The following is a 20,583-nucleotide window of genomic DNA, read 5'->3' on the forward strand; positions in this document are numbered from 1 at the left end:
GCCCAGGCTGGGCTGACTCTAGAGGGTCATGTCACGGCTCATAGTGTTCAAGCCATGGCAGCGTCAGTGGCCCACTTGAAGTCAACCACTATTGAAGAGATTTGCAAGGCTGCGACGTGGTCATCTGTCCACACATTCATATCACATTACTGCCTCCAGCAGGATACCCGACGCGACAGTTGGTTCGGGCAGTCGGTACTGCAGAATCTGTTTGGGGTTTGAATCCAACTCCACCCTCCTGGACCCGGTTTTATTCTGTTCAGGCTGCACTCTCAGTTAGTTGTTCTTCGTAGGTCAATTTCTGCCGTTGCGAGGCCCAATTGACCCTGTTTGTTGTTTTGAGTGAGCCTGGGAGCTAGGGATACCCCAGTCGTGAGAACAAGCAGCCTGCTTGTCCTCGAAGAAAGCGAATGATACATACCTGTAGCAGGTGTTCTCCGACGACAGCAGGCTGATTGTTCTCACCTACCCTCCCTCCTCCCCTTTGGAGTTGCGTTTTTCCTCATTTCTTAGCTTGTCATTTAACTGAGCGGGAGCGGGAGCGGTCGCGCACGGGCGGAAAGATGGCCGTGCATGCGTGGTGGGTGTACCCCACGTGCGGGACCTACTACTACTACTTAACATTTCTAGAGCGCTACTAGGGTTACGCAGCGCTGTACAAATTAACAACTAAGGACGGTCTCTGCTCAGAAGAGCTTACAATCTAAAGGACGAAATGTCAAGTTGGGGTAGTCTAGATTTCCTGAGTAGAGGTGTTGTGATTAGGTGCCGAAAGCGACATTGAAGAGGTGGGCTTTGAGCAATGATTTGAAGATGGGTAGGGAGGGGGCCTGGCGTATGGGCTCAGGGAGTTTGTTCCAAGCATGGGGTGAGGCGAGGCAGAAGGGCGGAGCCTAGAGTTGGCAGTGGTGGAGAAGGGTACTGAAAGGAGGGATTTGTCTTGAGACCTCCCTTGAGATTTTTCCTTCCGGTTTCAAGGGGCTGCCGTGGATGTCAACCCAGTCGTGAGAACAATCAGCCTGCTGTCCTCGGAGAACACCTGCTACAGGTATGTATCATTCGCTTTCCGTAAGAGCCTGGGAATAGTCTTGAAAATTTTTTACTTTTCAATTTCCAAAGTCTTCCTCTTGTTCCTAAAGTGGCGTAGAATAGCCACCTTATGCAAATAATTATGCACTTTGGCAATCAGCATTCTAGGGCGTACCACACCTTCATGGCGATGGCCCAGGCAGTGCACATGCTTCAAACATAGAGGTCCAAGATCGTCTGGGACAGTAAATTCCTTCTGGACCCAGGCTTCCAACAATGGTCCCAGACGCTGCTCAGGCAAGGACTCTGGCAGACCTATGAAACACAACCTTCCCATCTCCCCTCATGATTGAATTTGCTCTTATCTATGGAATAGACTGAGGAGGGTAGGTGCCAATTGCAATGGAGGAAGCATTCTCTGAGGACAAGCAGGACAGGACTTGCCACATATGGGTGAAGTCATCGAACGAGCCAAGTATGGATGCTATTCAGCATTCTAGAATTTCTGGAGCCTTTGGCAACACCATAACATGCATGTAACATAGTAGATGACGGCAGAAAAAGACCTGCACGGTCCATCCAGTCTGCCCAACAAGATAAATTCATATGTGCTACTTTTTGTGTATACCTTACCTTGATTTGTATCTGTCATTTTCAGGGCACAGACTGTAGAAGTCTGCCCAACACTAGCCCCGCCTCCCAACCACCAGCCCCGCCTCCCACCACCGGCTCCACCGGTGCCCTTACTGTCCAATGTGAGCATACGGAACCAGCAGTCTTTTTCTGCCGAGCAGAGCAGTCATGTTTTGGTCAGCTCTCTTTAGCATATCTTTGTACTGTTTTTGGTGCCTTCCCTTGCAGTACGTGGACATTCTTTTGATTACTTCTTTATTTTCTTTGGGCTTTACCTTTTTAAAAAGTTTTCCTAGTGCTTTTTTGGCCTGCTTGTTTTTATTTTTTGCATGGCTTCATTGGCCCTCTTAGGCCTGACCACCTGATCAGGTATCTTCTTTTTTGTTTAAAAAAATTGAGCTGTTTGATTCAAAAATGTAGAAGAGAACCCAAAGAGTCTTGAGGCCCTGTGTGAGAAGCTTTTGGGCGCTTCTAAGTCTGGTCCATCAATATTGACACTGGAGTATCGGTCCCCATGATTGGCAGAGCTGCATCTGGATAGTGGGGGTGCATCTACATCAAGGAGGTCTTCTCCTGCCTCAACATCAGGCGTTGGTGGGGCCTCATCAGACCGACCTGCATCAGACCCAACACTGAGGGATGTGTCAGGATTTGAAATCATCCTCATTGGCACAGAGAGATCCCAATGTTGTACATCAGTCCTGCTCAAAGCACAGTGGCAGGAACTTCTGGACATCAGCACCACCAGTACCCAAGAAACATTGGTGTTGAGAGGACTGCTCCCCCTCTGTGTCGGTCTTCCAATTTGGCTTCATCTTTGCAGGCTGTTCCTGTATTGACAACGGCCCTGTCTGTGCTGATGCTTGCCCCAGAGGCTCCAGGCCCTCTTGCAGGAGGAATTGGAGTGGATCTTTTTTTGTTGTTGTTACATTTGTACCCCGCGCTTTCCCACTCATGGCAGGCTCAATGCGGCTTACATGGGGCAATGGAGGGTTAAGTGACCTGCCCAGAGTCACAAGGAGCTGCCTGTGCCTGAAGTGAGAATCGAACTCAGTTCCTCAGTTCCCCAGGACCAAAGTCCACCACCCTAACCACTAGGCCACTCCTCCACTCCAATGTGAGCTTGGTGCAATGCCGAAACCTCAGGGTTGTCAATGCTGCCCATGGCTCTGCCCCAACTTTCATTCGGAATCAGGACCTTAGAACTATGATCCTCGTAGCACCTTATTTTGGCAGATATTGATCCCTCTACTTCTGGAGCTAGCCTACGAACAACCATGGAGACTGGAGTCCTTTCTAACCCTCATCACTCAGAATGAGGTGTCTCTCTTGCATCCCAGCCTCCAGTTCCTAGCCCTCATGGCTTGGATGTTGAGAGCATGTAGAGTTAGCATCCCTACAACTGCATGTGGATGTCTCCTGAGTCCTGCTTGCTTCAGGAAGATTCCACTAAGAGATCATAAAATTTCAAGTGTGTTTGCTGTCTGGTGTGAGGGCAAGGCCCTAGATCCTTTTTCCTGCCCTACATAAAAACTACTTGAGTACCTTTTACACCTTTGGTCTCGAAACCAACTCCGTAAGGGTTCACCTAAGTGCAATTGGCACATCACTGTGTGAAAGGTAAGCCCATCTCTGAATAGTCTGTAATTGTTATATTCATGAGAAGTTTGCCTTTGAGAAAGCCTCTATTCAAACCTCTCACTGTGCCATGGGATGTCAACATTGTCCTCACCCAGCTGATGAAAGCTCCTTTTGAGCCACTTGACTCTTGTCACCTGAAGTTCTTTTATGTCTGGTGGCAGTCACTTCACCATGCAGGGTTAGCAAGTTGCAGGCCCTTGTAGCTGATCCACCTTACTCAAAGTTTCACCATAGCAAAGTAGTTCTCCATGTCCATCCTATGTTCCTTCCGAAGGTCGTGTCGGATTTCTATCTTAATTAGTCAGTTCTACTAATATTCCCAAAACCTCATGCCTATCCCGGTGAAAGCACACTGTGCACCTTGGACTTCAAACAAGCCTTAGCCTTCTGTCTGAAGTGGACTAAAGCCCGTAGACAGTCCACCCAGCTTTTTGTTTTGACCCAAATAGGATGGGGGCAGCCATTGGTAAAAGCATTTTATTCAGTTAGCTAGCAGATTGCATCTCCTTTACTTATGCCCAGGCTAGACTGACTCTGTAGGGTCATGTCATGACTAACGATGTTAGAGCCTTGGCTGCATCGGTGGACCACTGAGGTCAGCCTCCACTAAGGAGATTTGCAAAGCTGCAACGTGGTCTTCAGTCCACACATTCACGTCTTACTACTGTCTTGAGCAGGATTCTCGACGCAATAGTCAGTTTGGTCAGATAGTTCTGCAGAGTTTGTTTGGAATCTAGATTCCAGATCCACCCACCCAGGCCCATTTTTATTTTGTTGTAGGCTGCACCCACACAACAGGATTGTATATATGTGAGTGAAAAGGAACCAAAAGTGGAGTATGTGACTTATTTGTACCACAAGATAGAGGGATATCAATTGCATAATCCTGCAAAATTTCAGCCTCAGGTATGGATTAATTACGTCCTTAAAAAATGAGAAATGTTTATCAATAATTAACTCCAGAAATCACATACCTCACTTTAGGTAGTTGCAGTTTTAAGGTTGTAGAACATGAAAAAAACATCAAAGTTGTGAAAAAAAATGTATATATTCCTATTATACTGACCCTATAGTACACAAGTTTCAAAAATAAAAGTTGCCCCTTCAAACTTTTATAGCCTTTATCTCTGTTATTTGTAACCCCACTTTTGGTACCTTTTTCACTCAGCGGGTCACATACGTTCAAGGGTAATTGGTTCCTGGTTGGCATTGCCTATTGCGAGTCCTTATTGTATGTTGTTTGTTGTTTTCGGTGAGCCTGGTCGCTAGGGATTCCCATATTTGGTAAGTGATGTTCTGCTTGTCCTTGGAGAAAAAGAAGTTACACACTTGTAGCAGGTGTTCTCTGAGGACAGCAGGAAACACATTACCTCATACCCTCCCAGCTCCTCTAGGAGTTGTATTCCTTGAGCTTTTTTTTTTTTACTTTACTGTTGGTCCCACATGCTTACTGCCAAAGGCCTCAGAAAATGCTAGAATGCTGATTAGCATCCATGCCAGGCTTTGTTGGATGATGCCACCCATATGTGGTTATGTGTGTCCTGCAGTCCTCGGAGAACACCTGCTACAGGTGAGTAACTTCACGTCCACGCATACTCAGAGTTTTCAAGTCTCTTCTGGGCTCTGGAACAAAGGATCTGGTACATAAGTACATAAGCACCGCCATACTGGGAAAAGACCAAGGGTCCATCAAGCCCAGCATCCCGTCCCCAACAGCGGCCAATCCAGGCCCCAAGAACCAGGCAACCCCTCCCCCCCCCCAAAAAAAAAAATTAATAATGTTCAATGGACTTTTCCCTCAGGACTCTGTCCAAACCCCCTTTAAATTCCATAAGGCCAGCTGCTGTCACTACATTCTCCGGCAACGAGTTCCAGAGTCTAACTACACACTGAGTAAAGAAAAACTTTCTCCTATTTGTTTTAAATCTACCATATTCTAGCTTCATCTTGTGTCCCCTGGTTTTGTTGTTGTTTGAAAGTGTAAACAAATGCTTCACATCTGTCCGCTCTACTCCGCTCATTATCTTGTAGATTTCTATCATATCACCCCTCAGCTGCCTTTTCTCCAAGCTGAAGAGCCCTAACCTTCTCAGCCTTTCCTCTTAGGGAAGTCGTTCCATTCCCTTTATCATTTTCGTTGCCCTTCTCTGCACCTTTTCTAATTCCTTTATATGTTTTTTGAGATACGGCGACCAGAATTGGACATAATACTCGAGGTGCGGTCGCACCATGGATCGATACAACGGCATTATAACATCCTCGTGTTTGTTTTCCATCTTTTTCCTAATAATACTCAACATTCTGTGTGCTTTCTTAGCCACGGCAGCACACTGGGCAGACATTTTTAATGTCTTATCAACGATGACTCCCAGATCCCTTTCTAGGTCCGTAACTCCTAACGCGGAACCTTGCATGACATAGCTGTAATTCGGGTTCCTCTTACCCACATGCATCACTTTGCACTTGTCAACATTGAACTTCATCTGCCACTTGGACGCCCAATCCCCCAGTCTTGCGAGGTCCTCCTGTAATCTTTCACACTCCTCCTGCGACTTGACGACCCTGAATAATTTTGTGTCTTCTGCAAATTTAATTATCTCACTAGTTACTCCCATCTCTAGGTCATTTATAAATATGTTAAAAAGCAGCGGTCCCAGCACAGACCCCTGCGGGACCCCACTAACTACCCTTCTCCATTGAGAATACTGACCATTCAACCCTACTCTTTGCTTCCTATCTTTCAACCAGCTCTTAATCCATAGTAATACCCTACCTCCAATCCCATGACTCTCCAGATTCCTCAGGAGTCTTTCATGAGGCACTTGTTTTTTTGTTACATTTGTACCCCGCACTTTCCCACTCATGGCAGGCTCAATCGGCTTACATGGGGCAACGCCTTTTGAAAATCCAGATACACAATATCCACCGGCACCCATTGTCCACGTTTGTTCATCCCCTCAAAAAAATGCAGTAGATTGGTGAGGCAAGACTTCCCTTCACTAAATCTGTGCTGACTTTGTCTCATCAGCCCATGTTTTTGTATGTGCTCTGTAATTTTATTCTTGATAATAGCCTCTACCATTTTTCCCGGTACTGACGTCAGACTCACCGGTCTATAATTTCCCGGATCTCCTCTGGAACCCTTTTTAAAAATCGGCGTAACATTGGCTACCCTCCAGTCTTCCGGTACCACACTCAATTTTAGGGATCTGGTATGCAGCCATTAGGATGTTATAAAACCCATATGTGTGGATAATTTATCCTGCTGTCCACAGAGAATCTATGTTACAGGTAAGCAACTTTCCTTTCTTTTGTTTTTTAAGGAAGTCTTTCTGGACTAGAGTAAGTTTACAGTTGGATACCAGTACAGGTGGACCTTGCTGTTGTCTTCCAACTAAGTGTTTTTTTGCTTGTTTTTTTTTTTTTGCCTTGTATCCCTTCCCCTACAAACTTCATTACAGCTAAGTAAACTAGTGCTGGGATGCGGATTCATGAGCCTTCAGTTATACTTAACTGGGGGATTTATCTGATAATTGCAATAAGCCCTGAAGCTCTATCATTACCTCCATATCCAGGCAACAAGTGGTTTCTCCCTCTTTTCCCAGGAGGCATGGAATGCAACCCCAGCTTACTTGGGGCACAAAGTCTAATTGGGAAGCCTTTACATAGCTGCCATCAGTACCACTAGGCTGGCTAGTACACTTTTCTATAATTGTAATTTTTGAACTGACTAGTAGTAGGACCTATTGTCCTGTAGAAGCTGTAATTATAAGACATGCTTAAGCTGATCTGTGTTCTGTGCCTTCTATTTCTCTGGCTCACTTCTTGCATTCAACCCTGGATGCTGGATTGAAATGTCTGCTGTCGTGTGCTCAATCCAATATTAGGGTATGACACTATGATTGGTATACTGCTTATCATTAGCAAATATTAAATAAAGCAAGATCCTGTTAAGATATTGGATTGAGCACACTCCTTTCTATGATGCTAAATAGAAGGGAAGTGTTTCTTTTTTCCTTCGTGATCTTAGTACAGAGCAAGAAAGATGGAAATTGGAAATTTCCTAGTTGCAAAAATGGCTAGGGCACAGTCACATTCCTTATAGTTTGGAGTGTATTTTTCTCTAATTTGTTTCCTAATCTTAATCAATAGAAATAAAACAAAATAAAACATGGAAAAGAAAATAAGATGATACCTTTTTTATTGGACATAACTTAATACATTTCTTGATTAGCTTTCGAAGGTTGCCCTTGTCAGATCGGAAAAATCTTTTTCCGATCTGACGAAGAAGGGCAACCTTCGAAAGCTAATCAAGAAATGTATTAAGTTATGTCCAATAAAAAAGGTATCATCTTATTTTCTTTTCCATGTTTTATTTCTATTGATTACCTTTAAAAGTGGACAAACACGGCTACCACACCTTTCCTAATCTTTAAATATTGTCAAAATGTTGGATCTTTCTTTCATTTCTTTTAACTGTCTTTCATCACTGCTGTAGGGTGGGTGATATGAGCTGCTACCAGGTATGGTAACAGGCATTTAAAGAAAAATTTAGGCTTTAATGTCATCAATGCACAGCATAATTTAGCAGGGGTTGTGGGGTCAGTAGAAACCATAAATTCTTTAAAAGAAATGTCTTCATTTTCTCTTAGCAGACAGTGGTGTCTTGCTTCTCCCAGTGCGTTAAGTTAATGCTAGTATTGGGTGGGCTGCATGATGAGGACAATTCTATAGCAGGGTATCTCCATTTAGGTGCCTTGAGAGCGCATGGTAGCAGTGGCGTAGGAAGGGGGGGCGGTGGGGTGGTCCGCCCCGGGTGCACGCCACTGGGGGGGGTGTCGGCTCCGCTGGTTCACTGCTTTCTCTGCCCAGGAACAGGGAACCAGCGGAGCCGACGCAGCTCCCAGCGATGTGCACTTGGGGCGGAGCGGCCCTCCCGCCCGCCCTCTTTGGTAAGAATGCGCTCCAGGGGTGTGTGTGCGCGTGCGCCGAGGGGGGGTGCGCAGTGGCGAACCGCCCCGGGTGGCAGCCGCCCTCGCTAGGGCACTGCATGGTAGGAGCCTATTTTATAAGATAACCTAGGCGCCTAGGTTCCTTTATAGAATGTTAGTATAATCCATAACATTTAGGAGCTTGCATTTCACGACAGCCATAGAGTTGGTGTAAGTGTGGCACAGACGCGTGTAACTTTAAGTATTTTGTAAGTTACATGCATAATGTAAGGGGGCAGCGACAGTGGCGTAGCAAGGGGGTGGGTGGGAGGGGCGGCCCGCCCCAGGTGTCAGCTCAGGAGGGGGTGCTCCCTGCCAGCTCCCCCCCCCTCGGCGAATAGACCCCCCCCCACTACCTTTAAAAAGCATATCGGGAGGCGAGGCGCAGCACCTCGCGCCTGCCCTGCTCGTAAAAGAAATGTGGATCGTCGGGTCTTCCCTCGCTCTATCTGTCCCGCCCTCTGCTGACGCAACTTCCTATTTCCGCAAGGGCGGGACAGACAGAGCGAGAGAAGGCCCAACGGTCCACATTTCTTTTACATGCAGGGCAGGTGCGAGGCGCTGCGCCTCGCCTCCCGATATTCTTTTTAAAGGTAGGGTGCGGGAGCTTGTCGTCGGGGGGGGGGGGGAGAAGGGTGTCATCGTGCTGCACCCGGGGGGGGGGTGCAATGGCAAACCGCCCCGCCCCAGGTGGCAGCCCCCCCCCCCCCTACGCCACTGGGCAGGGAAAAGTTGGACCAAAAGAATACAGGAACAGGGGCTCAAGCAGGTAGTAGGTTACAGAAAGAGAAAGTTTCAGTATCAAGTTCCCAGTACACCGAGGCTTCGCCCCCTAGTGGCTGAGAGACCAGCCCGAGTATTGAAGAGGGGGGGGGGACTTTCAGTCCCCCTCTCTTCCTAGGCAAGTCACACAGGAACTGGGAGGCGGGGATTGGGAAATGATTTCTGATGAAAGTGATAAGGAACAGGTGGGAGAGCCAGGGGAGGAGAGGACTGGGGATTATGATAAAATGGAGGTAGCTGAGGAGCTGGGGGAGGAAGGTATGGAGATTGCAGTGAGAGGTTTCCTGGCGGCCACGCTGAGCCAGTTGTGGAAGACTGGAGAAAGAAGGTTGAGGCAATGGGGGAAAACCCTGTGGGAAAGATGTGCCAGTTAATTTGCCTCAGAGAATAGAAATGGGGTGTTAGAGATTAAGCACCGGAGTAGAAGAAATTAAAGAGATTTGTTTGTTTGAAAGGTATTAATCCGCAAACGAACCTTTTCCGGAGATGGGAAGGTGGTAGAACGAGAGGACATGAAATGAGATTGAAGGGGGGCAGACTCAAGAAAAATGTCAGGAAGTATTTTTTCACAGAGAGAGTAGTGGATGCTTGGAATGCCCTCCCGCGGGAGGTGGTGGAAATGAAAACGGTAACGGACTTCAAACATGCGTGGGATAAGCATAAAGGAATCCTGTGCCGAAGGAATGGATCCTCAGGAGCTTAGTCAAGATTGGGAGGCGGGGCTGGTGGTTGGGAGGTGGGGATAGTGCTGGGCAGACTTATACGGTCTGTGCCAGAGCCGGTGGTGGGCAGCGGGACTGGTGGTTGGGAGGCGGGGATAGTGCTGGACAGACTTGTATGGTCTGTGCCAGAGCCGGTGGTTGGGAGGCAGGGCTGGTGGTTGGGAGGTGCGGATAGTGCTGGGCAGACTTATACGGTCTGTACCCTGAAGAGCACAGGTACAAATCAAAGTAGGATATACACAAAAAGCAGCAAATATGAGTTATCTTGTTGGGCAGACTGGATAGACCGTGCAGGTCTTTTTCTGCCGTCATCTACTATGTTACTATGTTTGATGAACTGTGACCATGTGAAAGAATATACTGATATTGTAAAGGTGTAGAAGCACATTAACTGCTGAGAGTTTGAGAACAGTGTCTGAAAAGTAAAGGCACAGTAAAACTTCCTCCAGCTGTGTGCAGGACTGAGGTGAGAAAGAAGTTCCACTGTGAAGCTATGAGCAGTATCAGTATGGATTGACTAAATAAACTTCCATTTATAAGAAGTCTTGCAGTTGGTGTGCATTTGTTGAGAGGATAGTCGTGAAGATAGAAAGAGCAGCAATTCTGGCAGTAAGGACTGGAGCTGAATAAAGAGTTAAGCAAGGACCGGAGTGTGGCAGACCTGTCCAATTGGCAGTGCATCTGAGAAAGCTAAGCAGGGCTGACCTAGGCCACATCTTGGATGAGGGACCGGGACCAGCTGATAATAAGTGAGTGCCCCATTTGTGTCCTGCCCCTGTGTATGACCCCTTTGTGCTATGCAAGTTATACACATTCATACAGAATAGTGTATATAAGCATGCATATACTAGTATTTTGAATATTTATACACATGTAAATATTAGTGCCTAGGTTATAGAATTTCCCCTCTATATACCTTCTATAGCTCATCATAGAATGTGAGATGCTGCGGAGTATATTTTGGACGCTTTTAATTGCTTTGAGCGCTTGAAACTGTAATTTATGGGTGGAATTTACCTGTTAATGCCTGCATTGTTTGCTTAAAGGTGGTAAAAATATAACAATATAATAGGTACCTATATAAGTTTAAATATTCTGTCTCTGGATGTGAAGTTATTATACTGATTTTGGCTACTAAACTAAGTGGGTCTAAAGCACTGTTACACTACTATATGAAGAAAGTTAATCTCCCATGCACAAAACTTACCTGGTACAAAGCCTTTATAAAAAGGAATCTGACCAGCTGCAGTGTAAATTTTATTCGTGGGCCAGTAAGATGGCTTTGCAATGTTTTCAACATTCTTCACTGGATGTGTTAACTGAAACTGAGAAAATGGTTAATTAGTTATGTAGGCATAATATGTTCCACTGATAGATGACTCCTAAATTCTGGATGTTTTTAGAATGTGACAGATATAACCCTTCCCTCTGGACTGGTCCGGCAGGACTCGAGGAAAAGACACCTTTTAATTAAAGCTAATATACTAATCCTCATGCTTTCTCAAGGATTGATGGCTGTCTTTATTTGAAAGTTTGCTGTCTAGCTCATTTACCTGCGTGACAAACTTCCATGATATATTTGGGTCTCAAGATGGCCAGAAAAACTATACCAGCAATCACAAAAGTAAGATCATATATACTGTCCATAAAACCATTTAATAAAATTGAAGAATAAAACCTGACATAACCATGTTTCAGCTCATGCTTGCCTCAGGGGTAAAAGCATATAATGATTCTTTAACATATAATTTTTAATGTTTATCTTAACAGCTTTTCAAATTTAAAAATCTGTAGTTCTCCGAGGACAAGCAGGCTGCTTGTTCTCACGACTGGTTGATGTCCAGGCAGCCCCCACCAACCAGAAGAAAACTTCGCGGGCGGTCCCGCACGCAGGGCACGCCCACCGCGCATGCGCGGCCGTCTTCCCACCCGTGCGCGACCGTTCCCACTCAGTTTTTTCTATTCCACGCTGGAGAGAGACGTGTTACCATCTCTCTCTTTGTCAGCCCCGGAAACCGGATTGGAGCCTAGCCGCGGTTTTTTCTTGTTTCGCGTACGCGTTCGCGTGGTCCTCTTTTCTTAGGAAACTAAAAAAAAAAAATTGAGTTGTCCTTGTCGTTCTTAGCCGCGAGGGCGCTTCGTCGCGGCCTTGTGGCTGCGCGGTCATTTCTTTTTCGGGTGTGCTTTTCACCGCCACCATCGACGACTTTGACCTCACTGACGCGATTTTTCCGTCGATGTCCTCGAAGGTCCCGAGCGGATTCAAAAAGTGGTGGTCGGTGCGGCCGGCAGATCTCGCAGACCGATACCCACGCTTGGTGCCTCCAGTGCCTCGGCCCGGAGCATAATTCCAAGACGTGCACCTTGTGTCTCGGCTTAAGGAAGTGGACACAGGTGGCGAGGCAAGTTCTTCGAGACCGTCTTTTTGGAACTTGCGCCGGCCCTTCGACGTCGACCTCGACGGCATTGGTGTCGACGGCCGGGTCTTCGGTACTGGTACCGATGTCGACGAAATCGGCGCCGACTCTGGCACCGACCCCAGGAGTACAGGTACCGTTGGCCCGCTGGCCTGCCGGTGACGGTGGGGGTGAGCGGCCGCACGGGCAGTCTGCCCCGGCTACTCCCTCTACCCAGGGCCATCGGGACCGAACCCTGTCGGATCCGATTCCTCCAGGCCGGGAGGGTTCCATCTCCTCCTTGTCTCTTCCGCCGAGCGCCGATGACGGGATTCAAAAGAAAGCAAAGAAGCACCGCACGGGACTGCCAGCTCCGGTACTTCGAGGGACGACTCGATGCCCATGAAGCGGCAGTGCCGGGAGGAGCGTTCCCCCTCGGTTGAAGAGGTGTCGCTGCGTCAGTCCGCGGGTACTTCGGTACCGTCTCCTGGACCCGAGCAGCTTCTGGCACCAACACCCACACCGGCCCCCCTGCCTTTCCCGACAGTGGGCCTCGACGAGTGCCTCCGAGCTATCCTTCCCGGGATCCTGAAAGGGCTGATGCGCCAGGCTCTGCCGGCACCAGGGGTGCTTGCGCCCCTGGCGCAGTTGATGGAGGCGCCGGTGTGCTCTGGCCCGATGCCGAGGCCTCCGACGCCGACTGCGACACCGGTGTCGACCGCCACGCAGGTGGAGTCCCCATCGACGTCGATGGAGGGAGCTTCATCCCCGCCGGTGCGGGAGTCCACCGCTCGACGCCATCATCAAGGACGTGGTTCCTCGCAGTCGAGACGGGCCCGGTTGAGGTCTCAGCTGAGAGAGCTCATGTCCGACACCGAGGAGGAGGAGGCATCTGGGGTCCTCCTCCTCCTCCCACGAGGCCTCCTCCTCCTCGGTGTCGGACATGAGCTCTCTCAGCTGAGACCTCAACCGGGTCAGAGGGAAGGCCCTCAGACTCCTCTGAGGAGAAATATCTGGATTTCTCCTCAGAGGAGTCTGAGGGCCTTCCCTCTGACCCCACTCCTTCACCGGAGAGGAAGCTCTCGCCCCCTAAGAGCCTCTCCTTTGCCTCCTTTGTCAGGGATATGTCTATTTGCATTCCCTTTCCCGTGGTTACTGTGGATGAGCCAAGGCCGGAGATGCTCGAAGTCCTCGACTATCCATCACCACCTAGAGAGTCTTCCATGGTGCCGTTGCACAATGTCCTTGAGGAGACACTGCTTCGGAACTGGCTGAAGCCACTATCTAATCCCACCATCCCCAAGAAAGCGGAGTCCCAATACAGGATCCACTCAGACCCAGCGTTGATGCGGCCTCAATTGCCTCATGACTTGGTGGTCGTGGACTCTGCTCTCAAGAGAGCACGGAGTTCGAGGGATACCGCTTCGGCGCCCCCTGGGCGGGAGTCTCGCACTCTGGACTCGTTTGGGAGGAAGGCCTACCAATCTTCCATGCTCGTGACCCGCATCCAATCATACCAGCTCTACACGAGCATTCACATGCGGAACAATGTGAGGCAACTGGCAGACCTGGTCGACAAGCTCCCCCCGGAGCAGTCCAGGCCATTTCAGGAGGTGGTCAGGCAGCTGAAGGCGTGCAGAAAGTTCCTGTCCAGGGGTATTTATGACACCTGTGATGTGGCAACTCGAGCTGTGGCCCAAGGTATAGTTATAGTGATGCGCAGACTCTCATGGCTGCGTGCCTCTGACCTGGACAACCGCACTCAGCAGTGACTGGCGGATGTCCCTTGCCGGGGGGATAACATTTTCGGTGAGAAGGTCGAGCAGTTGGTGGACCAACTACACCAGCGGGAAACCGCTCACGACAAGCTCTCCCACCTGGCGCCTTCAGCATCCACCTCTGCAGGTGGACGTTTTTCCCGGGCTCGGCAGGCTGCGCCCTACGCCTACAGCAAGCGCAGGTACACCCAGCCGGCCCGAAGGCCTCCTGAGGCACAGGGACAGTCCCAGCGTGCTCGTTCCCGTCAACAGCGTGCGCCTAAGCAGCCCCCTGTGCCTGCACAGCAAAAGCAGGGGACGGGCTTTTGACTGGATCCATGGGAACATAGCCGCCATCAAAGTACCTGTACCAGACGACCTGCCAGTCGGGGGGAGGTTGAAAGTTTTTCACCAAAGGTGGCCTCTCGTAACCTCCGACCAGTGGGTTCTCCAAATAGTGCGGTGCAGATACTCCCTGAATTTGATCTCCACCCCGCCAAATTCCCCACTGGGAGCCCAATCCTTCAGTTCCCATCACAAGCAGGTACTTGCAGAGGAACTCTCCGCCCTTCTCAGCGCCAATGCGGTCGAGCTCGTGCCACCCGGGCAGGAAGGGCAGGGATTCTATTCCAGGTACTTCCTTGTGGAAAAGAAAACAGGGGGGATGCGCCCCATCCTAGACCTGAGAGGCCTGAACAAATATCTGGTCAGATAAGTTCAGGATGCTTTCCTTGGGCACCCTTCTACCAATGATTCAGAAAGACGATTGGCTATGTTCCCTGGATTTAAAGGACGCTTACACTCACATCCCGATACTGCCAGCTCACAGACAGTATCTCCGATTCCGTCTGGGGACACGGCCCTTTCAGTATTGTGTGCTGCCCTTTGGGCTCGCCTCTGCACCACGGGTGTTCACGAAGTGTTTGTGGTGGTTGCGGCGTATCTACGCAAGCTGGGGGTGCACGTGTTCCCGTATCTCGACGATTGGCTGGTCAAGAGCACCTCAGAGGCAGGAGCTCTTCGGTCCATGCAGTGCACTATTCACCTTCTGGAGCTGCTGGGGTTTGTGATAAATTACCCGAAGTCCCATCTCCAGCCAGTCCAATCTCTGGAATTCATAGGAGCTCTGCTGAATTCTCAGATGGCTCAGGCCTTTCTTCCCGAAGCAAGGGCGCAGAATCTCCTGTCCCTCACTTCCCAGACCAGAGCGTCTCAGCAGGTCACAGCTCGGCAGATGTTGAGACTCCTGGGCCATATGGCCTCCACGGTTCATGTGACTCCCATGGCTTGCCTTCACATGAGATCTGCTCAATGGACCCTAGCTTCCCAGTGGTGCCAAGCTACCAGGAATCTAGAAGATGTCATCCGCCTGTCTGTCAGTTGCCGCAATTCGCTGCACTGGTGGACGTTTCGGACCAATTTGACCCTGGGACGTCCATTCCAAATTCCGCAGCCCACGAAGGTGCTGACGATGGATGCATCTCGCCTGGGGTGGGGAGCTCATGTCGATGGGCTCCTCACCCAGGGACTGTGGTCCCTCCAGGAACAAGATCTTCAGATCAACCTCCTGGAGCTCCGAGCGGTCTGGAACGCACTGAAGGCCTTCAGAGATCGGCTGTCCTACCAAATCATCCAAATTCGGACAGACAATCAGGTTGCAATGTATTATATCAACAAGCAGGGGGGCACCGGATCTCGCCCCCTGTGTCAGGAAGCCGTCAGGATGTGGCGTTGGGCTTGCTAGTTCGGCATGCTTCTCCAAGCCACATACCTGGCAGGCGTAAACAACAGTCTGGCCGACAGGCTGAGCAGAGTCATGCAACTGCATGAGTGGTCACTCCATTCCAGAGTGGTACGCAAGATCTTCCGAGAGTGGGGCACCCCCTCGGTGGACCTTTTCGCCTCTCAGACCAACCACAAGTTGCCTCTGTTCTGTTCCAGACTACAGGCGCACGGCTGACTGGCGTCGGATGCCTTTCTCCTCCATTGGGGGAACGGCCTCCTGTATGCTTATCCTCCCATACCTTTGGTGGAGAAGACCTTGCTGAAGCTCAAGCAAGACCATGGCATCATGATTCTGATAGCGCCTTTTTGGCCCCGTCAGATCTGGTTCCCTCTACTTCTGGAGTTGTCTTCCGAAGAACTGTGGAGATTGGAGTGTTTTCCGACTCTCATTTTGCAGAACGACGGAGCGCATCTGCACCTCAACCTTCAGTCTCTGGCTCTCACGGCCTGGATGTTGAGGGCGTAGATTTTGCTTCGTTGGGTTTGTCTGAGGGTGTCTCCCGCGTCTTGCTTGCCTCTAGAAAGGATTCCACTAAAAAGAGTTACTTTTTCAAGTGGAGGAGGTTTGTCGTTTGGTGTGAGAGCAAGGCCCTAAAACCTCGTTCTTGTCCTGCACAGAACCTGCTTGAATACCTTCTGCACTTATCAGAGTCTGGTCTCAAGACCAACTCAGTAAGGAATCACCTTAGTGCGATTAGTGCTTACCATCATCGTGTAGAGGGTAAAGCCATCTCTGGAGAGCCTTTAGTCGTTCGATTTATGAGAGGCTTGCTTTTGTTAAGGCCTCCTGTCAAGCCTCCTGCAGTGTCATGGGATCTCAACGTCGTCCTCACCCAGCTGAGGAAACCTCCTTTTGAGCCACTGAATTCTTGCCATCTGAAGTACCTGACCTGGAAGGTCATTTTCTTGGTGGCAGTTACTTCAGCTCGTAGAGTCAGTGAGCTTCAAGCCCTGGTAGCTCATGCTCCTTATACAAAATTTCATCATAACAGAGTAGTACTCCGCACTCACCCTAAGTTCCTGCCAAAGGTAGTGTCGGAGTTCCATCTTAACCAGTCAATTGTCTTGTCAACGTTCTTTCCCAGACCGCATACCCGCCCTGCTGAACGTCAGTTGCACACATTGGACTGCAAGCGAGCGTTGGCCTTCTATCTGGAGTGGACACAGCCCCACAGACAGTCCGCCCAATTGTTTATTTCTTTCGACCCCAATAGGAAGGGGGTCGCTGTCGGGAAACACACCATCTCCAATTGGCTAGCAGATTGCATTTCCTTCACTTACGCCCAGGCTGGGCTGGCTCTTGAGGGTCATGTCACGGCTCATAGTGTTAGAGCCATGGCAGCGTCAGTGGCCCACTTGAAGTCAGCCACTATTGAAGAGATTTGCAAGGCTGCGACGTGGTCATCTGTCCACACATTCACATCACATTACTGCCTTCAGCAGGATACCCGACGTGACAGTTGGTTTGGGCAGTCGGTGCTGCAGAATCTGTTTGGGGTTTGAATCCAACTCCACCCTCCAGGACCCGATTTTATTCTGTTCAGGCTGCACTCTCAGTTAGTTGTTCTTCGTAGGTCAATTTCTGTTATGCCCTCGCCGTTGCGAGGTTCAATTGACCTGGGTTCTTGTTTTGAGTGAGCCTGAGAGCTAGGGATACCCCAGTCATGAGAACAAGCAGCCTGCTTGTCCTCAGAGAAAGCGAATGATACATACCTGTATCAGGTGTTCTCCGAGGACAGCAGGCTGATTGTTCTCACCTACCCTCCCTCCTCCCGTTTGGAGTTGCGTTTTTCCTCATTCCTTTGCTTGTCATTCAACTGAGCGGGAACGGTTGCGCACGGGCGGGAAGACGGCTGCGCATGCGCGGTGGGCGTACCCTGCGTGCGGGACCGCCCGCGAAGTTTTCTTCCGGTTGGTGGGGGCTGCCGTGGACGTCAACCAGTCGTGAGAACAATCAGCCTGCTGTCCTCGGAGAACACCTGCTACAGGTATGTATCATTCGCTATATCACATACTAAACACAAAGGGTCCATAAAACAATAAAACCTTGAAAATACCATGTTAAAATTGTCCAAGAATATTCTATTGACTGCCAAATACAACAGATTGTTTATATATATATTTCAGTTTTATAAGTTTAGGTAAGACATTAACAAAAAATTCCATTAACAAATTTTTTTTTTAAATAAAGGAGGTCAGCAATACTGGGACACACCTAGCCAATCAGGTTTTCAAGACACCCGTAATGAATATGCATGAGATAAATTTGCATTCACTATGTCCATTCTATACTAATCTATCTCATGCATATTCATTGTGGGATCTCAAAAACCTGATTGGCTAGGTGTGACCCAAGGATTGGGTTGAGAACCCCTGCCTTAAGGGAATTCTCTCATCAGCAAAAGAAATTCCTTCTGTTCACTGAGCATTCAAAGCCTTCAACAAAAGAAATCATAATGGGATAGGTTCAAGAAAGAAAGCCACAATTTAGGCACCGGGATGATTTTCACTAAGTGTGAGTTCTATGATGGCAGTTGTGTGTAGAATTGCCATTACAGAATACTAGCGTTGATGCAAAACTGCAGACTTAACTTTTGATACAACCACATTTGCCAACTCAAAGGCAGTTGGCAGTTAGATGCATAAATCCTAGTATTTTATGACCTGCACGCCTACCTCCTCCTAGGCATGTCCCTGATCCACCCATGCTCCTCCCACATCTACACCCCCCTAGAGGTTGTTGTACAATGTAATCGGCTTGTACAGTTTCTAGAATAGCAACTAAGGGCAGTTGCACAGTCAAATGCTAACTGATGCCTATTAGAACCAATTAACACTAATATGAGCCAATAATTGGCTGTTAATTCCAATTAACAGCCAATTATTAAATTAAGTTAAACACACACTTCCCTTATTCTATGACTTGCACACAAATTTGCACCCTAGGCATAAATTCAGGAGTGAAAATTTATAGAGTCTGGGGGAATGTGTCCAACTACAAAACTACACAAACCCCATTATCAGATTCTCTGTACCTTATGCTCTCACCAATCCCTAATCAGAAAAATGTTCAGAGGTGTAGACTTCTAATTCTGAAGGTGAGAATTCCATGTATATCCTTCTTCTTTTTTTTGTTTTTGTTTTCAGTGTTTAAAGTAGCTTCTTTGCTTAAAATATTAACAGAAACTCATGTACATTTAATCTAACTTCCAAAAAAGTAAAAAATGTACAAACATTCTTGCTGTTTACAGTACTTTAAAATGTACCCTTTAAAACTGAAAATAATACCGGAGAGTACTCAAATAGACCTTCACAATATCTGACTGCTGCATCATCACATTATTGTTAAGACACTGACTTTGCTGAGCTTTATTTAAAAAGCTTTTCCCCATGCTTGCTAGACAGATGGTATCTATTAGCAACCAAACAGAACTGTTTATTTATTTACTATACTTCACTTATTGCATAGCAAGCCAGAACGGTTTACAAGTCAGAAATTGTACAATAAAGCACAGATTAAACTAGGAATTCCATTGAATGATAGGACAGGACAAACAAAACTTCCATACTGAAGATAATAAGCCACATTGAGCCTGCAAATATGTGGGATACAAATGTAACAAATAAACAAACAAACAAACAAATAAATAAATAAATAAATAACATAGGCACTAAGTTTCATCATAACAGAGTAGTCCTCTGCATGCACCCTAAGTTCCTACTGAATGTGGTGTCGGAGTTCCATCTGAACCAGTCGATTATCTTGCCAACATTTTTTCCCTGTCCTCATGCCCACCCTGGCGAAAGCAGCTTGCACACCTTGGACTGCAAGAGAGCGTTGGCCTTTAACATGGAGCGGACGAAGTCCTTCAGACAGTCCACCCAGTTGTTTGTCTCTTTTGATCCCAACAGGAGGGGAGTTTCCATTGGTAAACGTACCATTTCCAATTGGCTAGCAGATTGTATTTCCTTCACTTATGCCCAAGCTGGGCTGACACTACAGGGCCATGTCACAACTCATAATGTCAGAGCCATGGCTGCATCAATGGCCCACTTAAAATCACCCTCCATTGAAGAGATTTGCAAAGCTGCAACTTGGTCGTTGGTCCACACATTCACATCGCATTACTGCCTTGAGCAGGATACCCAGTGCGACAGTTGGTTTGGGTAGTCAGTGTTGCAGAATCTGTTTGGGGTATAGAATCCAACTTCACCCTCCTAAGCCCATTTTATTCTGTTCTAGGCTGCACTCTCAGCTAGTTTGTATATAGTTTCAGGTTAATCTATATTATGTCCTCGCCAATGTGAGGCCCAATTGACAACTGTTGTTGTTTTGGGTGAGCCTGGATGCTAGGGATACCCCACTTGTGAGAATTATTCAGCCTGCTTGTCCTCGGAGAAAGCGAAGATACTTACCTGTAGCAGGTATTCTCCGAGGACAGCAGGCTGATCATTCTCACAAACCCGCCCACCTCTCCTTGGAGTTGTCTTCTTTCATTCTGTCTTTTTTGCTTTTCACTGAACTGAGGAACGAGGTTGCGCGGCAGGCGGGAAGGCACTTCACACATGCGCAGTCAGACGCGTAGCGTGCCTCAGAAGGCTCTAGCAAACTTTTTTGCTATGAATAATGCTGCTTCCCGGGCCAACGCGAATCGTCGACCCACTTGTGGGAATGATTAGCCTGCTGTCCTCAGAGAATACCTGCTACAGGTAAGTATCTTCGCTTTATCTTTGCTAACCTCAAACAGTTTGGAATTTGTACCTCATTCACTTTCTCTATAAAGACATTACATTAAGTAACATCAACCTCAAATCTCCTGATAGGGAATAATTTAAGTATTGAAAT

At 48.2% G+C, this 20,583-nt stretch overlaps 1 protein-coding gene across 1 annotated transcript in view; it reads right to left on the bottom strand.

Moving 5' to 3' along the window:
• The window catches only part of LOC115472507 (protein FAM166A-like), a 431,767-nt gene that overhangs the window by 96,202 nt on the left and 314,982 nt on the right, over positions 1–20,583 (bottom strand). The window contains exon 6 of the mRNA XM_030206797.1: positions 11,007–11,124. Coding sequence (XP_030062657.1) covers positions 11,007–11,124 — 118 coding nt within the window. The remainder of the gene's footprint in view (positions 1–11,006; positions 11,125–20,583) is intronic.

Source organism: Microcaecilia unicolor, chromosome 6 (genome assembly GCF_901765095.1).
Source record: "Microcaecilia unicolor chromosome 6, aMicUni1.1, whole genome shotgun sequence".
NCBI classification, from domain to species: Eukaryota; Metazoa; Chordata; class Amphibia; order Gymnophiona; family Siphonopidae; genus Microcaecilia; species Microcaecilia unicolor.